Source organism: Pyxicephalus adspersus, chromosome 2, assembly GCF_032062135.1.
Source record: "Pyxicephalus adspersus chromosome 2, UCB_Pads_2.0, whole genome shotgun sequence".
In the NCBI taxonomy this organism is placed as follows: domain Eukaryota; kingdom Metazoa; phylum Chordata; class Amphibia; order Anura; family Pyxicephalidae; genus Pyxicephalus; species Pyxicephalus adspersus.
Window position 1 is genome coordinate 54,933,978 of NC_092859.1, and position 18,895 is coordinate 54,952,872.

Below are 18,895 nucleotides of genomic sequence, written 5' to 3' on the forward strand. Positions count from 1 at the left end.
TAAAAAGATAGGTGATATGTAAATATATTATGTTATTTGGGGAAGTATTTTACCAGAAAGTATGGTAATGATATGATAGTCTCTTACCTTTGTAATCCTATATGGTAAAAGTGCTTAACACAAGGCCCTAATCAACAGCATACCATACAGAGAGTATCTAAGACTAAAGAGAAACTGTACAAGCCAATCAGACTACAAACTGGAAGCCAAACTCCTTCAGGAGAGGCTTCTTCAAAGAGGATACTCTAACAAAAACTCCTAAAAAGAGCATACAGTAGAGCATTGAACCATGAAAGAGATAAATTAATCTTCAAATCAGATAAACCAGGTACGGAAACTAAAGCCCCCACAGGACTTATTACTAGATGCAATGCCAACCCTGACTGTATTAAATATATATATAGAAAATTATATACCATACCCATTTATCCTAGGAATTGGAAGGCTAAGTCCTGTCTGCATATCATTAGGGGTGGATCACCCTCTGTACATACAGCGGACTGACAAATATACTATATAATATAATGATACATCTGTTGCTATTGGCTTGCAGATTACTCTGACAATAAGCTAATTTCTCTACTTTATTTTCTTTAGGTACCTCCCTGATACTTTTATTAATTATATACTTAGAAAATGTTATACCATACGCATTTATCCTAGGAATTGGAAGGCTAAGTCCTGTCCGCATAATATTAACCAGTGAACATTAATGAATGAATGCACTTTCTCTGAATTTGGATGAAATATCCTTTTGATGTTTTAAGATGTACTATTTTGATCTGAATATTGAACACTACTGCATACGTACCAAAAGTACACTTCATCCTAGGTCTGTACCAACTAACACTAATAATAATATTATTTTAGGACTCATATATATATATATATATATATATATATATATATATAATGACTCATCAAATGTATACATAATTTATTTATTTACAGCAACACCAGCAACTGAGCCCTCTAGCATCCTATATAGCACTTACTATATCGACCTTTTTGAGTTGTTCACATATCTGAATTTTCAACATTGGAAAAACGAATTTACTTTGTTTATTGTTTTTCTGATGATATTCAGTCTCTACATATCCTTGTATTAACCTCCCCAGTGGTAATCCCGAGTGTGACTCAGGGTAAAAAAAAAGATGCTGGAAGCAGTAACCCTGAGTCACACTCGGGGTAGGTAAACCTATGGAAAACAATAGTAAATAAAGCGCTTACCTGATCCACCGGCATCCTCCATCGTCCTTTTGCATCTTCTTCCTTCCTCTGGCCGAAGTTCCCGCTGACGTCGGTGCGTATGGACGTTCCGTTCGGGGCGGGGTGGCAAATTCCAGTCTATTTGTATTGCATTCAATACAAAATAACTGTACTGAATGCAATATAGTGGATTTATATGTGTAATTTATTATTTTAACATGATTTTGTGTTTCAAACTTTATTATACTCATACTGATATATATATACTGTAAAAAAAACTTTTCATGAAAAACAAAGTACCGCTTATAGACATATAAAACCAGACAGAAATTAACCACTCAGGAGGTTAATTATATAAATAAAGTCTGTGCAACTATATATTACTCTATATTGGTATTTATTATGTTATATGAACTTTACAAAAAAATCAAATTGACTGTATCAACAATATGTTTTGTATACCCTCTATTTTTACATACAAACCGTTAAACGTGTTAAGTAATATATCCCTTTTTTTTGCGCCACTGCAATAACACACCCAATTTATTCTGTTGAGGGGTGTCACTTGCAGCAGCCATAGGAACAAGTAAACAGCAGCATCTCCTTTTTTCGCCTTAGCCGTGCAGCCTGAGATGTACCTTCTCGGCATCTCCAGCACACACTCTGATGCTGTGCACAGCTGAGGGGGATTTTAGGAGCATATCAGTCCCTGGCTCCATTCTGCTCAGCCATTGGCTGATGGGGCTTAATAGCTTTTCTGCTCACAGTCCCCAGTTAACTTTTGTAGCTTTAAGCTGGGCTGACCTGCTGCTGGTGTTTTGTTAGATTTACTGTTGCTGCCTGTTTCCTGTGATTGTATGCTGCCTGGACCAACCTTGTGCCTGTGACCCTGACTCTGCTATGTCTTTATCCCTATACTTTGTCTGGTGGTTTAATTACCTGTGCACTGCAGTCCTGGGGGCAACCGGGTGCTGTAATGGCACATCTAGCCTTCCGAGGCTGAGTGAGGACTTTCTAAAGACATTAGATTGGGGGACTGGTGTCTGGCAAGCACTGGTGATGGACCAGGGTGTACAACTACCTTTTCCACTGAACACCAAGCTGCATAGTTGGCTTCCACCTGGAGTCATTTTTATTCTTTTGGATAAAAATAGATATTTCTGAAGCATTCCAGTGCCCATAGGTGACAAGGCACTGTCAAAAGATAATGGGGATAAAGCTGTGGACAGGCACAAATCAGGAGGTGGACATTGAATATAAAGGTTATATCAATCCCATACATTTCCAGGTTAGAGGGAAATAATTAAAATATGCACCATTCATATGTTTATTGTATGGCCATTTTTTTCATTTTTCAAAGCCATAGAAAATATGTGCAAGAAATACTATCAAAAGAACTTGATCTGATAATGCGAATAAAAATCTGACACTGATCAGAGATTGAACCTAAGAGTAGTAAAATTAAATAAAAAAGCAGTGTTTTTTCACACTTAGTAACACAGCTATTATTTTGCAAATGTTTTCCATTCAGGTTTGTTGGATTACCTGGGTGATAGTCTTCTCCAGTCTTGGAGGCTTGCAAGGGCACAAAAGACATGACAGGGGTGTTAAACTCAAATACACAGTGGGCTAAAATTAAAAACAAAATGACTTGAAAACTGAACTGAACAAAAACTTGAAACTGAAATTGCACCGCTACTACAATTCCCTGCGTCAAGAAAACAGTCCATTGCGGGGCCAGGCGTAGGCGAGAGGTTGCTGGTCCATAGGCGCGAGTGATGCTGGGAATTGTAATAGCGGCGCTATGTCAATGCAGTGGTGAGCCAGTTGCAATTTATATTTAGGATTCATTTAGGGGCCAAAAAAAAGGATGTTGCGGGCCAGAGTTTGACACCCCTGTGCTAAGAGCTTTAATAAATGAGTAGATAACATTAATATAAACATAGTAAAAAGTACATAATCAGTGGAGGGAAATGAACTTTACTTTTTCACTAATGATACTTCTATATCACATACCATATATAGAAGTATCCCCATCAACCATCTGTACAACAAATATACCCACTCCTATACTGCCACTATATATTATCCAATAATAAAGTCATATATTAACAATCCATTTGTGACAAAATATAAATAACAACCTATTAAAATCTATATCAACCATCAGTATATAAAAATATGTACCTAAAAGGCATTACATTTCTCATTAATCCCTTAATACAATCTAAACAATCCATATTAAATATCTCTACATTTAGCATTCGTACAGTTATTATTCTACTCAAAATTGCTTCCCTTTTAAAGATTTGAATGTTTTTTTTTCTCAATATGACCTTACGGCATGCAAAATATTATTATTGGCCAGTATTTATATAGCACCAACATATTATTTATGAATGTGACCTAGAACATCTGACTTTCAAGCAAGTCCTAAAAGATGGAGGAATCTGTTAAACAAATGTAACAAAAATTCTTTGGCTGGATTATTTGGGATTTTAGGATCATTGTGCTGCTGCAAGACTCACTGTCTTTTTGATAATTAGTTCAGACCAACTGACATTTACCATTACAATGGAATTCAAAATTCATTGTTCCATCAATGTTGGACAAGCAATCGAGGCCCAGATGCTGCAAAACAGGCTCAAACCAGAACACTTCCACCACCATGTTTCACAGGTGGGATAAAGTTCTTATACTGAAATGTAGTGCTTTGCTTTCTCCAATTGTACAGCTTCTCATTTAAAATTGTTTTGGCTTTAATTCATGCACACTACAATATTCTGGCTTGTCCACATGATCCTCAGCAAACTATAGACAGTCAGCAATTTTTTGTGGGGAAAGTAGTGGCATTCTCCTATGCTTCCCTGCCATACACACTATTGGGCTCCTTCACTGAGGAAAGGGGGTCTTGGTTTGTTCATCAAAAAATGTTGATTGTTACTTCCTGTTGATTTCCTGTTTAGTGGGGGAGTGTAAAAGTTTTGAGTATGAAACTCAAAACGCATTTCTTGATAATCCATATCTCATTCCACTTCATCGTCCGTTCAACTTCCTGTGTACCCAGATATGTTGATTATAGGTTAAACACTCAATTCTTAATTTTCTTTTTTCTTTTTTTTTTTCATTGTCTAATCAATATATTAATTATTTACAGTCATGTAACTCCTATCCTGGATCAAAATTTCATTTTATATATATATATATATATATATATATATTGCGTATGTATTTTTTTTTCTTTAATATTACTTTAGTACTTTTTTCCTGTTTTTCAAAATAACGTGTTTATTACAAGCATTTGTAAATAACATCTAAATCTTGTGTATAACTTTTTTTTTTAAGTACTGAATAAAACACCTGATGTTCATGAGTACATCTCTTCCCCCTAAAAATCACAAATTGCCATAGCAGCAAAAAAAAAATACACCCCTATGTAATAAAACAATCTGTCATGTTAGCAGAAGTGGTGAAATGTTTTATAGGATTATAAAAGAATATGTAAATTTATTTCAGCTTTTTACATTCTTTTTGACTGAAAGTTCATCCTTACCTAACATATTGTTATTGTGCATGATTTGCTGATGAATGAGATTGCCTTTAGCTACAGGTTTGCTTGGTAATGTCAGAACAGACTACTAAATGCTTCATAAATCAGTCCCTTAGGTACAGTATAAATACAGTCATAGTTTTATTCTTAAAATGAGACCTCAAGTGAGCATCAAACTCGCAGCTAATAATCACAGTGGCAGTATTAAATGCAAAAACTTGAATACACCTGGCATGCCTGTGATATATCTCCAGTTTTTGTGTTCCGCAATATTCGTGCAGCTTCTGGGGAACAATAAATTATAAAACAGGTAATCTGACATTCCCTCAAACGTCTCCTGTGGGAATCCGTTACTACCATTGAAACACATGGACCTGGGAGATTCTCACAAGGAAACTTTGAGGGAATATGTGATTCCTGGTTTTATAAATTGAGCCCTATTTTTTTTTTATTTTGTGTGTTAATTTATAAAAGCTATTGGCATATTTTAACATTTTTTGGTCTATGCTAGACATTTAGTCCCCTGGTGGGTTCTGTTTTCCCAGCTGGCTGCTATGTCACTACCGGATATGGTTTCAAGCCATTGAAATACATATATGGGAGCTATTCTAATTTTGTGAAAATTTGCAAAAATACAATAAATTCAACGCAGATTAATTAACATGGTTATTAAATGTGCAATGGGCTCTAAATGTCGACATTAAAAAAAAAATATTTTGACCCTGATACAGTGTCAAAAACAGTTCTTTATTAACTAAGAACATAACATTTTATTACATATATTGTTATGGACGTGTTGTATTCTTGCAACTTCTTTATTTTGCCTTAGTGTAATAATCACATATTTCCTGACCCATATTGTCAGTGCTGTCATTTTGTTTTTGTCATTTTGTCACAGCTGCCTTTTTGTTCCCTATTTATTATACTATTGTACTTGTTCTTTATTCCCTGAAATGCAACATGTGCCCCCTGGAGCTTAAAGGGCATTCTGACATATTAGAGAAAACCAAAGGGATAGAAAAAGTTTTGCCTTACCTGGTACCTGCCAATATACCTTAGTGAAATCGGGTAACATTTTTCACCAGGGCCATTTTTATAACCTTTTGAATTGAAGGTCATTTATATTTGTTCAATATGTGTTATTACTTTTAAAACCCCAATCAAATAAAACAAAAAAAAAAAAACAACATGTAGCCACTTGTCCACGTCTTTAAATATCATTTTAGGCACAAAACATTACAGTTCTGAACCAAACAGGTTCTATTGTTGGATTTAATTGATGGAAAGGAAAATCTTTGCTTTAGTTTTGGAGTAGGGAAGAATTAAAATCTGTGTCAGGTTTTTACTGCTGTCTGTGTCCCACTGGGGAAGCATTTCTCCATACTGAGCACTAGATCACCTAAATTGTACCAATCCAGGTGGTAAATAAGTGCTATTCAGTGCTTTACCTTGTGCTCTCCTGAACATTGAGGTTTAAGATGTTTGTTTATAGTTTAACATAAAAATAAATAATGATCCGATACCAATTTGATTTACATTGCACAAAGAAAAATAACCTTCCCAAATGGTAAATCGATCAAAAACTACTTATTAATTAAATAAAAATCAAGCAAAACAATGCGGGACTTTAAAGGCAGCAAAAATGACATTAAACATATTTTGATATATTTACCACTTTCATTAAATAAAACAATATTAACTTTTTCCTGCAATGTTTTGCTTGGTTTTTATTGAATACATTATATTATCAGTCTTGGCTTTTTTGTTTCTCTTCTGATATGGTCAGACTTGCACATGGGCTTTTTAACCAAAAAACGAAGATAGTTAATAGTTAAAAGCTTGATGAGTACTGGTGGTTTTTGGTATTCAATGCATTGCCCCTATTTTGCAAATTATAAATTAAGTAAAAAACCTGCATTGCACACATATATGACACCACATTCCAGTGTTAGGGGCTATCTGGAGAATGTGGACACCTAAAATGGGATGTGTATATATAAAAATGAATACCTTAAGACCAGGTTTACTTTCTGGGTAACCTCATTCTCCATAAATGTCTAGCAACCCACCAGAAATCCAGATTCATGGAAAGGTGACTGAATTCCTTTCCCTATTTGGTATCTACACCAAATGTTGTTCCGAAGTTAATTTCTTTTACAAAAACAAGGAGGAGGAATAAACTAATACAGAACAATTAGCAGGAGAATGAATATGATAATGAAATATTGTAAGCTATTGGGCTGGGTCCTCTTTTTCCTGTGGCGAAAAGTTTTTCATCTGCAAACACTTTAATTTAACCCCACATAATATGTGATAGATAGATAGATAGCTAGATAGATAGATAGATAGATAGATAGATAGATAGATAGATAGATAGATAGATAGATAGATAGATAAAATATCCATTTGAAACTATAACATACATTTATTATTTATAAGAGTTTATTTTGGACACTGGATGTGCTGATTCCTTCTGTCAACTGGTGAGGCTGATACATTTTAAATTTAATTGTGAGCACAGTGCTAGTATATTCTTTCTTTTGCCATCATACACTGGAGTACCTATAGTTCTTGGAATGTTCTACTGATATCCAGCATATCATTTATAGATGTATGTTAATACCAGTGTCCACTGTCTTACTGTATTTTGGACTGTAAAGATTTTATTTATTGTGTAAAAGAGCGACAATATATATTGATAATTGTGTTGCAATCAAACATACTTTTGAACATGTAAATTATGCAGTTTAAAGCCTAACTAACTCTTCCCCCATAGCTATTTTAATGCAATGCTTGGCGAATATCTTCAAGCTGATCATGTGGCATGCAGAGTAACCTTTCTCATTGGGCCTGATTTATCTCCAAGACTGGAGAGGATACACTTTTATCGGTGATGGATATGGTCCAGGAATGAAAACATTTGCTGACAAATAGTTCACTGATGAAAGTGTATCCTCTCCAGCCTTGGGGAGCTTTAATAAATTAGACCTATTGTCAGTGTAAGGCACTGTTGAGACTCCCCTACTATAATTCTGGGTGTTAAGCAAAAAGACAGAGGGCATCTTGTGTGGAAAAGAGATACAGGTGGAGGCAGCCTCAAGTTAAACGATGCTACTAGAGCTGTAACTTTAGTTGTGATTACTTAAAAAAAAAAACAATTTTTATTTCACAAAGGGAACTTTCACTTTTTCATTTTTTTTTCTTCTTTTTGCATACCCAATTTTGTGCAAGAAAAATGCATGTTACTTGTGCTTCGAGAAGTAAAATCCATACATTTACACCTCATTTACAGAGATGACTTTTTATTTTGTAACATGAATCTGAAGTGAATAAAGATAGGGAATAACTTGAAATGAATAAGGTGAATTTGTGCTGACTTTAATCTACTATGTGTGAGAAAACATCCTACTTTTTAACTTACTTTGCATCCAAGTGCCTATTCTAAGCAAAGTAAATGTAAATAAACAAGTCAATGTTTTACTTTTTTAAAGTAATTTACTAAGCTAAGTGGAACTGTTTATCCAGAGAAGTCCTGTATGCTCATAACTTACTATGTAACAAACTAAAAAACCTAAACAATGTAAATTGCCTATCTAGCTAGGGTAATATAGCTGCCTCTTTATAGATACACCTCCTTTACTGTACTGTAATTTTAGCAGGATCACTAGGTAAAAATAAAAAAAAATTAAAAGTAGGACATCTAGGGACTTGCAAGTTGAACTATATATATTTTGTTTTTTGATTTTATATCCCTTAACGCATGAAAAAATCTTTCTAATAGATACCACATGGTGCCATAGATGAATGTGCACAGTGTCCACAGTTTTAGAGACTTTATTTATGTATAAACAATTTAAACACTTTGCCATAAATTATCTTTGCCTGTTTCTAATCTTAATTTAGCAGCAAATTAAAATATAAAAACTCAATGAACAGTTCATACATGTATATTACAAAAAACAAAGTTCATTTTTGTGGTGACTGTAAGGTGATTGTCTCAGTTTATTGTTTTGACCAAACAAACACATTTCTAGTTTTAATCTGAAACAGTGATTGTGCCATCTGGCCTTCTTATATGAACAGGGTGATCAGAAGTGGTGCCCATTTGCGGTAGTGTCACAATGCCCACATCTCTACTGAAATTGATACCAACAAACTACTGATTCTAAACAGACTACACCCTGTAACTGTGTATACTGTATTGTCCACAATGGATTTCTCAAATACAAACAAGAGGATGAATTTAACTGTAGTGAAAGCCTCCATTTTGACTCACACATCACACTCTACCCACTTCATGATAAATTAAGTAACGGAGCATTTTAGGATAGGAGTGCAAGTAAAGTCAATGTTTTCCTATCAAAGTCTATCCTTTGCTCTTTGTTTTAGTTTTATTTCTACAAATCCAAAGTCTCTAAGCAATGCAATAAGCATTCCTAAATCAAAATGTCAGAATACTTATCAAAGAAGCAGTCTGTGTATTGTTCAGCAAAAGGTCTTGTAAAGGTGGCCATTTTGAATTCTTCTAAACTTTTCTCACATGTCAAAGTGAGGTAATCAGAACCATAATTATTTTAACAGTGACCCAGAAGAAGTGGGTAATATCAAAGGGGTACTTTTGTTTTTAGTTGAATTTTATTTTAGATCAGGCTTAAAGTCCTTTTTTTTCAGCAGCAGTTAACTCAAAAAATGTGAGCTTGCCACTTAACATGTCTCAAACATTTCAGCCTAGTGCCCCATTTAGGTCTTCATCTCCTTAGGAGAGGAGATAACAGTTGTTACTACTGATTCATCCAGCAATGGATGACAGCAGATTAATTTGTTACCTCTTTCCCATTTCATTCTGTCTTAAGAACTGGATGTTACTGCTACTGTCTGCAAGCTCTGGGTACTGCTCCACAGGAAGGACATAGTATCCCTCATATCCTTGAACTCTTCCAGTGCTTAAAAGTTGTTGTTTTTCTCCCTCAGTCCATAAGCGACTGCCTTCTTTGCCATCTCTTGCTTTTTGTTGTTCTTTGGCCCAAGCTGCACTCATTGCTCGCTGGCGTGCTTGATCTAGAACTCTTGCTTTTTCTTCATCTAGGGTGTCAGCAGTTAATCCATATCTTATATTTAAAATAAGTGATGAATGTTGTAATTCAATGTTTGTAAACCTGCGAGTCCTTCCATTTATCAGCAGAGTTGGCTGTGAAACCGTAACATTTACTCCACTGTCTAGTGTTTTGCGACCTGTTGTCAAACCCAGGGTGACTAGATCATTGTCAGAGGATCCAATTTTGACAAAGTAATGTGTGTCCTTTCCTTCTATGTTATAGTACATTTTCTCCAGATAATGGGCTGCATTAAGCACCAAAGCAATTTTTCGACTGTCTTCGCTGGCAATGCTGGACATTCCTGTTGTCACTTTGCCTTCCTTGATTGCAAACATTATACCTTTTCCAATAATAGGACCAGTAGTGGCAAACCAGTGTCCCAGCTTCTCTCTAATGTTTGCGTGCAGCCGCTTCACTATAGTCTGACCCTCCAGTGCCATAAATGCTTGATTGTGTCTTTCAGTGGTCTGTTGAACACCTGTAATTAGCTAGAAGACAGAAAAATGAATGAATTTGCTGTAGAAAGCTAAAATGTAGAGCGGTGAACCATTCTAACTAGACTTTCTGAAGGTCATGCAGTACTGGCTTAATTACATTTTGCCCTTAATTTAACACAAAAGTAAATCACATGAAATTACAAAAGTTATCCAATTATTCAAGAAAACTAAGGAGTTGAATTAAGTCAAAAAAAGGGTTACAAATATATGTACAAAACATTCATAATTTCATGTGCTACTCCACTGTGAAATTAGTACAAAACAGCATTAAATATGAAGTATTAAACAAGCACGAGCAATATCATCTGCAACATTTTTTTTCTAGTAATTTTAAGGTTGACTGTTCCCAAAGTAGAGATTTTTGGGGAAGTATTAAGTCTTAAATGTGCATAGGAAAATTATGTGCTATAAAATAGAATTAACAAAGTACATTTATCTGTGCCCAGGAAGATAATTAAATACCATCTAATTTATTGTGATCCTATTGTAGAACTGCTGTACACTCTACTTGTAAAAACAGAACTGCACTGCAAATCTACGTAACCTCTATCTACTAAGTAAAAGTAAGAATAATGATAAATGGGGGGAGGGGGGTTATCAATTTGCTTTAATATTTTGTATCTACTATCTGTGCAATATACAAACTTGTATATCAGTCCTAATGTTTATTATTCTATATGTATCTTGTAGTTACCCCCTTTCTTTGGGGTAACCACAGGAGGCTTGTCTCTGCATGGACACCCTACAACTGATTCAGCAAGGAACATGTTGACTATGGGATCAGTCAAGCTCAGTAAAGAAAAATGACACAGCTTAACAAAATAAAAGCAAGGTATTTCACGGTTTCAAGAGTGTAATATCTTCACCTTTTTTAAAAAAAATGGAAGGTAGATATTAGAAACAATTACTATGAGTAAGCTTTTAGCCAGATGAGGCCACAATCCCAAGAAGTGGAAAAACCAGACAGATTCTGACAACATTTTCCTATTTTATTTTTAAATTCAGTCTTATGTGGCAAATGTGAGGTGGTTTCCTGCAGTGAGAATGCCAAAATGAACAGTAGATCCAGATATATAGGCATCGGAATCACTATGAAATATGAACACGATCTGTCACTTTTTGGACCTTTGGCTCCAATTTGTTGAAGATAACACACTCCCATCCACACTCTTCACAGCAGGAAATGCCATTCTTTATGCACCCTGCACCCCTATCCAGGATCAAGAGAAATTGCAATTCGAAACAAGCTAAGTTGGTTAGCTTGTTTGGTCAGAGCGGGCCGTACTATTTGTTTACTTGAATGGCACTACACACAAATTAAGACACTTCATAGACTGCTCTACTACAGAGGTCATTAACATGATTCTGTGTAAGTGTAGGTATGTCTGCATAGGGAGGACCAAAGGGCTTTCAGGCATTTACACTTATCCCGGGGGGGGGGGTAATATGCAACTAAATGGATAATATCACTTAATGCCACCACCTTTACAGGGCTGAATGATGTAATTCATTTCAAATCCTTCCCTTAATAAATCAGGATTATCCGCACCATCCCCAACTATTCTAATCATACTAGATGTCAATACATTTCTCCCCCTCCCCCCGGCACCCCATATGGGTTATTTTTGTCAAAGATGACACTAGAACCCTTCTAGTACTTTGAGATGTATTTTAATATACTATCAGAAAGTATATGTGAGGTAATTATGGAACTACACATCAAATAGGTCGTCTCCTTGTGTAACTGTCAATTTGCACTTTAGTTTCAATTGTTACCAATTCATTTATATAGTGGATTTAAAGGCTGGTACTGTCTCTTCCCCCCTAAAGAAGCATGCTGTGCAAAATGTGCAAGGTTTAAAGACTACTTTACCTTATATATCCCCACAAGGACATCTCACCTATTGTTAATCTAACTATATTTCACATATGAAACTAGAAAGTATTCATTTGTCAAAAGTGTAGACAGTTATTCATATTATCTGTTGAACCTATTGTCATCTAAAACCCCTACTTTCTAATCCATCTTGTACAATGTAACAAATTGCATGTTTGGGGGCCTAGGCAAAACTAAATACAGGAATGACCACCCCTCCAAAAAAAACAAACATATTTCTTTAAGTGCCAAAAGCTGAGCTTGGCATTGGTCTGTTTCCAAGGTCCATTTTGTTGTCTCTGCAGCACTGAGGAACTGGGCATCTTTTTTCGTCTTAGACCCCACCCCTAATGGCATTACCCTTTGATACTGTAATCCTAAATGGGACTGGTAGGCTGTCCTTTTGATTGACAAGCACATGTGGGCGCTTGAAGAACAGAGGCGCTGTTACATGGCAAAACTCCTCTACTGCTTTATATTTTAATTGTGTTACTCACTGATGTACCATAAAACATTTTGGTAATGAATTCCTGATAGGCAGACAAATTCTAGATTTTTAATATAGGTCTAATTTTCTATGTTCCCTGAAGTTGTTTGATATGACTATTGTAATCCGTGACCCTATACTGAAAATGTGCTTTTTTGCATATCCATTTCCTGTCGTATTTTGCCACGTACTGCATGTCCTTCAAATAGAATAAAGCAAATGTGCTATGCAACCTCAAATAAGTCTTCCTTGTCTCTGATAAAAGCATACACTGTTTAATCGTGTATATACCGCACATATGCAATACCATAGCTGAAAGCTGTGTTTTTATTTCAAGAAATATATTCTCAAGTTATATTGTTATGCTTTAGATGGAACAGATGGCCATCTACCTTTAAACTTCCCAGTTCTATTGTTAATCAAGAAACAACTCAAGGGTATGCACACAAAGATCTAATGATACTGCAATTAGCATAACTATCTAGGCAGGCATAAGGAACATTGTGTGTAGAAACATTAATAAAAAAAAAAAATAAAAAAAATCCTGCCTTGCGATTCAGATGGAAATGCAAAATATCACACCAAGCCACGTGTAAAAAAATAAAGCCAGGCTTACCTGCCCATTTTCACATTCTTGACTCTCTCTCAATTCATAGGAGGGTGGGACAAAGTGTAATTTGGATCTGGGAAAGCCGGGAATTATGTTGCTCAGCTGAAATCCAAACATCACCAGCCAGCTTTGCACATCTATTGAAAAAGCATAATCAGTCTATAATTACTTTAATCACATACCATACATGTCTTTTGATTTAGAGTGCATTGATATGATTCTACATTTTGTTACAAATGTAATACTTTATTTTTAGCATATTGTACATTAACTTGACATAAATTGATTCATCTCAATGTCCTTAACTATAAGGTAATGTGCTGATCTCTTCCTTCAGAGCTGCATCATAATGGGTAAAAATATAAAAGTACATACATAGATTTTTATTGTTCATTAAATAAATCATTATTATCTTCAGACAGTCCTGTAAACCAAGGTTGTTTGCCAGATAACATAGCTGGACCCTAGACCTATCTGAGGACTACAGACTGGCTCAGTACTGGTCCCAGCCCGTGATTAGCAAATAAAGAAAACTGTACACTGTTCGAATTATTGCTCTCCTCTATCCTGTACTTTTTTTTCAATTCTCAATTCCTGCACATGTTCCTAGCACTAAAACCCCAGGACTTGTACTTTTTATCATTTTAATCCTTGCGTAAAGAATAAATAAGAATCCTGAATCATCCCTATAATGTTTAAATTTGATGTCAAATGTATTTTAAGTTAGTGGAGTTCAAGGGGTTTGATAGACAGCCCCCTTAGTGGTTTCCAGTGCAGATCTACCCTCTGAAGTGGGTGTGTAGGAGATTAGACAATTGCTTTTAAAACACAGATAGGTGCATTTGCTAGTTTTTATGGAATTACATACAATAGTAATAAATACAATAATTTAATTTTTAAATTTGATCAAATAATTCTTCAAATTACTTGGGATTCTATCCAAATCCTGGCTTTATGTATAATCTTTCCATGGCTAGCCCTTTTATTGTATTGTCTTGCATGCTGGATGTTATGATATATTGGCCTAAACAAAGGGTAGTCTGCATTTTTATCAGAACTCTATTCTGAAACATCTCATCTTCCCTAAAACCTTTGCATTCCTGCAACCTAGAAAAATAGTCTGCTTCCAATTAGGAAAGCAAAGTAATAAGGTAAATATATAATACATGCATGCATATATACAGAGCATTATACAGAGCAAGAAGCTCTGTATAATGATTCATCTAGATATGTTATATTTAGTCATATAGTTGGGTTGAAAAAAAAATGACAAAGTTCATCAAGTTAACTCAGAATGTATTCAATGTATATACAAAATTGTTTTCTTTTTTTCCCATATCCACACCAGATTCTAGTACATACAGACTGTAGTAAGGAGGATGGGTTCTGGTCAAGAACTTTGCAAAATATAGTCTTGAATCCCAACATCAACATCCATTTTAAGTGCTCTTTCTGCCAACACCAACAAAAGATGAGTAAACCTAATATTCAGTCTCTTTAAAATTTTGCAAGGCAATTTGGAAATACTCTCCAAGCCACATTTTCTTTCAACTGCATCAGTAAGCAGGTATGTGTAAAGTTATGAATCGATTGTGGTGCACAGGACACAAATAAGCAAGTCAATTCTCACTTGAGAAAAGTGGCTGAACTACAACATCAAGCTACAAGAATTGGAAAAAGGGTTGGAATCAAAAAATTATGGGTTATTTAGGGGACACATTTTCTACATTGCTATGAGCTGGTAAACTTGCAATAAGACTAGTTGTCATTTGTTGGTAATACACTGTACTATGACCTTATACGCGTTATAACATTGCTTTTGTTGCAGGATGCTCAGCCAAGAGTTATTACTGAAGGACAACTCAATACTGATAATGACCTGAGTCTTGTAATGCAATAACTAGTACATCACCTTTTTTTTTCAGCCTTGATAGGAACCTTCATAGAAATGCCCAGTGTGATTTGTGATAGCAGATTTTGATGCTACATCTGACTGGGAAAAAGTCTTTCTTCTACAAGCAATAACATAGTTCCACTTGGCTGTGAAGTACCTACTGTAGAGTTATGCTCTCATGCTAGGGTAATGTGACCAAAATCATGGTTTGAAGATATCACATTATTTTTTATAAAGTCATTACCTGCCACAAACTTGACTGAAACGGAAGCACACACTTACTATACTGCAAGACAGTTTCATACATAAGGTGTATTTAGCATGCAGTTTTCTCTCCGCTTTCTATCTTAATCACAATGGTCAACCAGGCAAGTAGAGGGTATGAAATAATAAAATCTTGGCAGCGATTCTAAAGCTAGGTACACACGTCAGATGATTCTTGTCCGATAATCGCCTCATGGCTAATATCGGACGAGAATCTGCCGTGAAAACAGCGGTCATCTGACGTCGTTCACAGATCCGTCCCGGCAGAACCACTAATGATTGTAATACATAAGTAAAGTAAAGAAAGTAAAGGGGAAGGAGCGCAGTCATTCTCCTCATTCCTCTCATCATCATCTCCCATCAGAGCAGAACGGTGCTGTATGCACTCATTTAGTCTTTTGTCCTAGGAAAGATCCTTTCCAATGGCAATTATTGAAGGTGTGTGCGTAGCCTTACCTACTGTATCCAAAATAAAATAAATATTTCGCCCTTACCCAAAATAGATTATATAGTTGCAATAATGTTTTAAGGTGGACACTAAAAAGGTGGAATATCTTACCTGTAACATAGTTTTTTAAATCCATTTCAGTGCTCAGTGGATTGTTGTTCTTGAACATGTATAAATTGAAAGGAGCAGGATCTTGCCCTATTTTACTCCACATTGTATAATCCGGAGATATCCAGCGTCCAGCCAACACATCGTAATCTCTCTGTGCAAAATGTACCAGCTTTGTTAGTGGATCGTATAGTCCTCCATGAAACCCAATAACAAGCTGGAAATTTGGGTTTGAATCAAAGTAAACTTCACCATAAGGTGTATACTGCAATTGCTTGATCATCACCCCGTTGATGCTGAACGCAGCCAGTGGTGTGCCTATATTGTCAGAGGCAATGTAATATTCCTCTCCACTACTGCTTTCCATAGCAAAAAGATGGCCTTGCAAGTCATAATACAAAGAAGTTATTTCTGAATTTGAGTGATTATAAACATGGGTAACCCGTGTTGGGTTGTGTAAATCAGCATAGAAAAACTGAAGATGAAGTCCTAGGTTAGTTTTGCATGAAGCTCTTCTGCCTAGTCCATCATATCGATATTGTACATTCCACCCAAGGACCTTGTTGTATGCCCTAGTGAGAAGGCCCTTTGAGTTATAATCAAAAACATCTGAACCTCTTTGGCTTAAGAATCCATCATCATCAATTTTGTATTGCATATCCCCCAAACGTGTTATTCTGTCTCTGAGGTCATATCTTAAAGGCAGGAGACGTATGCCATTCCCAGGAGTCAATAAATATAGATTTCCATTAAGGTCATAGTTATAACGCCATGTTTGCCTGTCATTGACAGCAACAGTTAACAGCTGACCATCCCCATCATATTCATAGGTATACTTTGTTGTGTTGGCATAGGAACCAAGTTTCAGCTCTCTTTTAATAACTCGGCCCATGCTATCATATTGCACTGTCATCCAATACATCAATGATCTGAATATTTCATATTGAACTTCCTTTATTCGTCCATGAGTATCAAAATGTTTTGTTAGTGTCATTACAGCTGTAGTTATTATCTGATTAACATCATAGTAAATGACTCCAAATTTTCCAAAATGTTCAATTTTCCCAGAAATGTCGTCATAACGGTATAATTCTACAGGCAATGGAGTTTCACTTATTATAGGCTTAAGGCTAGCAACTCTAAAACTATTATCATGATAAGTGTAATCAAATCTAGCATTTACCATGCCTTCTTCAGAAAACCTGTAGATTTGTTTGTCCACTAAAGGTCCAATTTTCCTATAGCGGATTGTACATGAAAAACCACCACTTTGAAGATTCACCATTTTCAAAACACCTGTTGTTTCATCATAGCCAAAGGTGACTGCTGTGCTGTCATAAACAATCTCTGATAACTTGGAAAGTTTCCCATACTTATAGAATACTTGTCGACCACTACCAAGAAATGATGTTTTTAAAAGTCTGCCATCTTCACTATAGTCAAAAATGATTGATGCATTGCTTTCTGGAGGATTGTAAATGTTTCTGATGTATCCAATTGATGTGTGAGTTGACATGCTATGCCGAGCAACGCTAGGCATGGTCACAGAATATAGACGGTCTGATGAATCGTACTCAAAGATATATTGCCGTTGACTTTGAAGAAGAAGCACCATTGACTGCAAGAACAAAAAAAACACCATACATTGCATTATTTAAGATTAAAACTATAATGTTTTTATTAGTGTATAAATTTAATTAGTTATTAGGTAGCAAAACATGGCTAAATCATATAAAAAATAATAAACTTTAAAAATACAAAAACAAAATGTCTGCAAATGCTTTCGTGGTAAAATCCTGGGGCATTTCTACAGACAAATAATCAGGATCTCCTCACCATAGCTTGCCCTTTCTGCCTTCTGCATATTTGTATTGGCTGAACATCAGAGTTGTGGGAATGTGTGTGGCTTGTGGTTTAGTGCAAGCCTTGGCGCCACTCTAAAGTTATGGAGCCTTGCCTGCCAGAACTGGTGGGAATTCAGCTGAGAAAAGTGGTTTTTAGAAGGCTGTTGTAGATATGTGTCCTAGATGCACCTTATACCTGAAACAGTTTTTGTTTTAATTTAATGACTGCATTTTTAAGAGCTATTCCAGAAATATACACTAGGAAATACCACTCTGAACTGTAAACGTTCATGGTAAAGAGTCTCATTTTATTACTAGAATGCACAAAAGTCACTATATAAAATTTTATGACAGTCATCTCTTCAAATTGTATTTCATTTGAATTTTATATTTCTAAAATACAGACACATGTTTGCAAACTTTAAAATTGTATCATATGTTCATGGCAGATACATTTATAGTTTCATAGTTAGGTTAAAAAAAGTTCAACCACTAGGGAAATAAACATATCCAAGAGAAAAAAAAACCTATAGACATAGTTATTTATAAAACTGTTTAAAATATATTTCTGCAAAACAAATATTTTGTCACGAAAAAAATCATATGCTAGAATATATTTTCGTAACCTTTCCTATTCCTAAAAAAAAATTTAGAAGAATGTTCTAAGATATTCTTTCTAACTTGAACACGCATTAAAAATCATTTACTTTACTGTTTCTAATTTAAAAGGGTTGTAATATGGCTCCATACACAATGCTAAACTAATTTTATATGTAATATAAGTTTAGGTCCATTGCAAACAGTAAATATGGAATATACAGGCGTTCTGGCAAACTGAAATCTAAGAAAAGCACACAGGAAGGACTATTGTTATAAGCAATTTCATGTGTAAATATTGCATTACACACAAAAAAAAAAAAACACACAGGAGCGAACCCAGCTGTGTACTTTAGTAACTGAGTTATGTAGCAAACCTTGAATGGATTTCTTAAAAACAGTTTATCAGTTGGAA

The 18,895-nt window shown here is 35.2% G+C and overlaps 1 protein-coding gene across 1 annotated transcript in view; it reads right to left on the reverse strand.

The window, feature by feature from the left end:
- Positions 1-8,577: 8,577 nt before the first annotated feature.
- The window catches only part of TENM2 (teneurin transmembrane protein 2), a 1,565,317-nt gene continuing 1,554,999 nt past the window's right edge, over positions 8,578-18,895 (reverse strand). The window contains exons 29-31 of the mRNA XM_072398985.1: positions 16,043-17,657; positions 13,332-13,462; positions 8,578-10,343 (exon numbers count right to left, since the gene is read on the reverse strand). Coding sequence (XP_072255086.1) covers positions 9,582-10,343; positions 13,332-13,462; positions 16,043-17,657 — 2,508 coding nt within the window. The 3' untranslated portion in view covers positions 8,578-9,581. The remainder of the gene's footprint in view (positions 10,344-13,331; positions 13,463-16,042; positions 17,658-18,895) is intronic.